The sequence below is a fragment of the Eurypyga helias genome, unplaced genomic scaffold (assembly GCF_000690775.1).
Source record: "Eurypyga helias isolate BGI_N326 unplaced genomic scaffold, ASM69077v1 scaffold17142, whole genome shotgun sequence".
Lineage (NCBI taxonomy): Eukaryota > Metazoa > Chordata > Aves > Eurypygiformes > Eurypygidae > Eurypyga > Eurypyga helias.
This window is the reverse complement of record NW_010235449.1, coordinates 4,942-10,227: the sequence shown is the minus strand read 5'-3', so window position 1 is coordinate 10,227 and position 5,286 is coordinate 4,942. Positions and strand designations below refer to the sequence as shown.

At 52.2% G+C, this 5,286-nt stretch overlaps 1 protein-coding gene across 1 annotated transcript in view; it reads left to right on the top strand.

The window, feature by feature from the left end:
- Positions 1-4,524, top strand: part of ZC3H12D (zinc finger CCCH-type containing 12D) — a 10,576-nt gene extending 6,052 nt beyond the window's left edge. The window contains exons 3-5 of the mRNA XM_010146758.1: positions 467-701; positions 2,678-2,784; positions 3,491-4,524. Of these exons, the coding sequence (XP_010145060.1) occupies positions 467-701; positions 2,678-2,784; positions 3,491-4,524 (1,376 nt within the window). The remainder of the gene's footprint in view (positions 1-466; positions 702-2,677; positions 2,785-3,490) is intronic.
- The last annotated feature ends 762 nt before the right edge of the window (positions 4,525-5,286 follow it).

Genomic DNA, 5,286 nt, shown 5'->3' with positions numbered 1-5,286 from the left:
CTTCCGTGAAGCGGGAATGACAAGAAACCGGTGTCCTCAACAGCCGCAAAAGATGTTGGCGTTTTTTGTTTATTTATTTTATCAGGCACAATTTATCTCCTAGTAACATACCAGAGCTGGTTATGAGCTTTCTAGCATCTGGCGGGGTAAAAAGGGAACTACAGAAGTTCAACGTGTCTCTGGTGTAGAACTCAAGCCATCTTTCTATGGATAAGACCTAAAAATTAAAAAAGGTGTCTCAAATTTTAAGATCAGATGCTTTTGTAAAAGACCTAATTTTCAAGTTGCCAAAGAACCACCAGATATCAGTGCATCTGAAAATCACGCTGCTCTAAGTTGCCTGAAGTGCTGGAACATCTTTAGATTTCTGCAGGATTCTAGCACCTGGTTGAGACCTGGTCATGATTCATTATTTTATCGATTTCTACTTTTTCCCCCTTTCTATTTCTGCCACCCACCCCACCAGATCAGCACATCCTCGAAGAGCTTGAAAAGCAGTCAATCCTTGTGTATACCCCATCCCGGAAGGTGAAAGGCAAGAGGGTCGTTTGCTACGATGATCGCTACATTGTGAAAGTTGCTTATGAGAAAGACGGAGTCATTGTTTCCAACGACCATTACCGGGATCTCCAGAATGAAAACCCTGAGTGGAAATGGTTCATTGAGCAACGACTACTCATGTACTCTTTTGTCAGTAACAGGTAAGAGGCAGCTGTTGTCGGACAATCTTGAATTGGCCACGTCAGCTCCAACACCAATACGCCTCCCACCCCGGTAGCAAAGTGCGCCAACCGTTTCCTGAAAGGAATTTACTGCAGCTTTTCTTACCTGTTTCTTTAGTTCCTGCTCCCTCAGCTTTGGCCTTAAACCCCCAGTCACTCTTCAGTGAACTCCCCTATCTGAACAGCAGCATTAGTGACCAGCTTTGCTTCTTGCCTGTCCAAACTGGGATGTTAACCCGAGGCTTGGTATCTTTTAATTTCTGTTCTTTCCCTTAAGAAACAGAATTAAATCCCTGAGAGGAGGCTGGCTGTCTTGGCAGTATTTTTAATTCCCCTACAAAGCAGAACAGCACTTTTTCCTATACTTTTGCAATTGTAACTTTCTAGAAAAAGAGAAACAAGAAGCTGGTTTCTCTGGCCCTTAACCTTCCCCAGTGTGGATGGTTTTCATCAGGGCACTCGCACCGTGCCTGCGAGGCTGGGCTGTGTGCTCCTTGGTCTGTACGTACTCACCTAGTAGCCGAGGTGTTCGTTAGCCCTCTCTTTGGCTGGGGAAATGCACTCGGAGACATGCAGCGCGCACGGATGGGTGCGAGCCTCACGCAGTGGCACTCTCCGTGTGTCAGGATGGAGACTTGGTGCTCCCACAACCAAAATCGGATGGTTTCGGTTTCCCGGTAACATTGTTCACAGAAGCGCAGTCACTGAACGTCAGCATACTGTAGTTCTCCAAGCTCCAGTCCGTTATCTCCAGCCACCACCAGACTTATTCCCTGGTTACTGATGGGTTGCACTTATTTATATGATATTTTCCTTCCTGTTTCATAGGGATTGCCAGGCCTTTCCAGAACCCCTCCCTCAGAACGTTTAGCTGTTACTGTGAAGCCTGATGTAATAGTTTCGACAGGACCTTCTTGCCCAGCTTTGGGAACCTCTCTAGGACCGCATCCTCAAGTTGGAGGTTTCAGTTCCACTGTGTGGATAACCAAATTCCCTGAGTGCCTCCCTTCCCCTCCTGCCCGTGACTCCCTTCGTCTGACAGAGAGTTGTTCCATGGGTGGGTGAGGTGCAGGTTCATTTGCAAACAAGTCCAGGGATGCTAATTAGTTTTCTTCCTGAAGCATCACATTCGGGTACTGGCATAGAAGAATAAACAGTTTCATCCCAGGCTTTTGCAGGCCTTGCAGCAGGAAGCCTTTACTGAATCCCGGAAAATTGAACAGGTTTAAATTGAAAGTGGGAAGGTTTAGATTAGGTATTAGGGAGAAGTTCTTCCCGGAGAGGGTGGTGAGGCACTGGAAGAGGTTGCCCAGAGAAGCTGTGGATGCCCCATCCCTGGAAGTCTTCAAGGCCAGGCTGGACAAGGCTTTGAGCAACCTTGTCTAGTGGAAGGGGTCCCTGCCCATGGCAGGGGGGTTGGAACTAGATGGTCTTTAAGGTCCCTTCCAACCCAAACCATTCTATGATTCTATGAAAAAGGCTGGGATTGTTTTATCACACCACATGTCCAATCAGCTGTAGGTCTGAATTAACTGCTGGCTTTTTAACCCTTATTCTCATATGTGCATTCAGTAAGAGAAAAGCGAGTTTGCTGTGGAAGGGAGCTGACAGTGAGGATCGCAGTGCTGGGACCACAGAAGAGTTTCCGGCTGCTGCTTCAGAGAAAAAGGCAGAGATGCTGCAAGGGCTGGGAGTGCTGGCTGGCCAGAGCTGCACCAAGCTGCCGTGCCTTTCCAGTCATTTTAAGTTGTTAGGGAAAAACAACAGCTACATGAAGCTGAGGCATTGTTGTCTCGGCAGGCAGGAGGGCACGATGTCGGTAGCGCAGCCTGACTGCTGAAGGCCAGGGCACAAAAGGATTGCAGGGGTTTTCTGCCACAAGCTGTGATGGCACTTCTTTAACACCAAGAGCTTGAGGTATTTTTGTTAACCCCTGTGACTTTTTCCTTTTTCAGGTTTATGCCGCCCGATGACCCATTGGGCCGACACGGACCCACTCTGAGTAACTTCCTCAGCAAAAAGCCAGTGCTTCCTGAACCAAAATGGCAGCCTTGTCCCTATGGTGGGTTCCTCTCCATGCTGTGAACTGGCGCCCCCTTCCTCCTGCCCCTTGCTTCCCAGCAGCACTCTCCTTCGGCTGAGGGCAAGTGCTGTTGCCATCTGCTGTCCTGCTTCGTGTGGTGGGGACCTGGGCCTGGGCTGCTCTAGTGTGATGCGTAAGTGGCTTCAGCCTCGGCGAGGGCAGCAGTGGTTTCGGTCCCTGCAGCCTTCCCTGCATGCAGCATCCAAACCAGGCACCATGGCTGTGCTGACCCCCCAGCCTGCACACACTTTTGCAGAATGGACATGCCTGGTAGCACTTGTGGAAGGCTGTCCAAAGGCTTCCCTCTTTCCTCTCCCAACAGCTTTCCAGTGACGTGGAGGTTTCTCAGAGATAAATCCCTGTACCAGTTGTTAAAGCGATCCCTTGTAGCAGCAGGTCTCCCAGCCCACTGAGTGCAGCAACTGGAACAGAAATGTATTTCAGACATTTCCAAAATAGCAGAAACTTCCTTTCACTGCTGCTTCACCCTGCTATTTAGGTCAGCAGTATTTAAATCTGGGGTCAAAAGCACTGAACTGGAAAATAGCACTTCCCCTCTTTGCTGTTTGTGCTCACTGCGCCCTGCAAATGCACAGTGCTGGGGAGAAGGGGCCACCACGTGCATCGCCGTGGGTGCTAATGACAACCTCCGGTTTGATACGTTCTTTTCTTTTTATGCTTTCAGGTAAAAAATGCACCTATGGCAATAAATGCAAATTTTACCACCCAGAGAGACCACATCAAGCTCAGCTCTCGGTTGCTGATGAGCTCAGGGCCAAAACAAAGGGCCCGTTAGGCCTGGGGAAAGAGGAGGAGAGGCGTAACCGCTCACCGTACAGGGCCAGGGGAGAGCCTGCACCGCCCGACGCCTGCACAGTAACACTGCGAGAAGCCAGCGGCTCTGCAGGGCCTTCCTGCTACTCAGGGTGGGCCCGAGGCGGCTGTCCTCAGCAGCCCCCCAGCGCCTGGGCCCTCGGCCCCAGCTCTGACCCGGGCCTGGACCAGCGGTTGCTGCAGCCAAAGCCACCACGAGACCAGCTGCTCCTGGAGGAGATGTCGGCGCTCTCCATTGGTGACGACACCTACGGCTGCAACCGGTCCATGTGTAGCTCTCAGGACAGGGAGGTGATGGACAGCCCTCATCGCTCTGGTGGCCTCAGGCACAACTCCTACTCCCTTCAGCACCCCCGGAGCTCAGAGGACACCTGCTTACTGGGATGCCCTTTCCAGCCAACAGTGCTCCCGTCTGCACAGGGCTGGATGCACCCTGAGCGCAGCTGGCCTCAGGAGCACTGCGGTGTGCACGGAATGGGACAGGGGAACCTCTATGCCCCTGATGGCGCTCAGCGCAGGCAGCCCTTGGAGATTCAGCACCACGTTCTGCCGCAGTCCGAGGCTCTTCCCCCCGACCTGCTTCGCTACCGTGAGCATCAGCCGCAGCACCGTTTCCCCAGCCAGCCCCCACCGCAGCCCTTTCTGGTGGACTCCAGCAGCGGACTGGGCTTCTTCCAGAAAGCTCACGCTTACTCTGATGCCTTGTACAGCGACTACTGGCCCACCCCAGCTGCAAGACTCCCCTCTGCCCAGCAAGCAGACATACCCAGGGAGCTGTGCTCTCTTTTCCCTTACAGTGACGTGAACCAGGTCATGGCTTTGTACCCTGATAGCAAGGATGTTGCCGGCTTTACACCACCGATTCAGAGACACAGAAACTTGTGAGGCCTCCAGACCAAACCCAAGTCCTGGGGCAAAAAAAGATGCTACTCTGATGCTTAACTAAGCATTATTGAAGGGCTTTACAGCAAGGGTTATAGCTGTCCCAGGGGTGCAAGTCAAAGCATCAACGAGCTACGTCACGTAAGGCATCACGTCAAGGCAAAGGCTGCCGTTCGCTGGAGCAGGATCTCATTCACCTCCCATGGAAGTGAAGGGGAGGGCTCAGGGTAACTGGGCTGTCAGCATTTGAACCCCTCTGGTAACAGGGTTCAGGCTGGCATAGCTCTTCATTAATGCCTTGAAACACCAGATTTGTTTCTAAAGCCCTGACCTATTGTTCAACTACCGTAAAAGAACCGTGCTCCACTGTCCCCAGTAAAGGGCTCTCCATAGACTGCCCCCATGCCTACTTGCTCAGCTAGCATAAAAAGTAATTTGGCCTCTCCTCCCCAGCACGGAGCTGTGCTCCCTGCTAGAAGGCAGCTCTGGGCCCATGCTGTTGCCTGGTACGGGCCCAGCCCTGTATCAGTGAGCTTCCAGAGCGACACCGCGTTGTTACAGGCCAGCGCTGTGAACGCGCAGGGTCGCCGGCGGTGCTGGCGGCACACCGCAGCCCTTGCAGGTACCGCTCTCAGGGGTCACGCACAACCTAAGTCAGATCGGGGAAGCCGTCTTCAGTCTAAGCCATGAGGTGAACTGGGCCCTGGGGGTGGTTAACTCAAAAAAGAAGACACACAGGTGATACTAACATGGGGAAAAGCATCT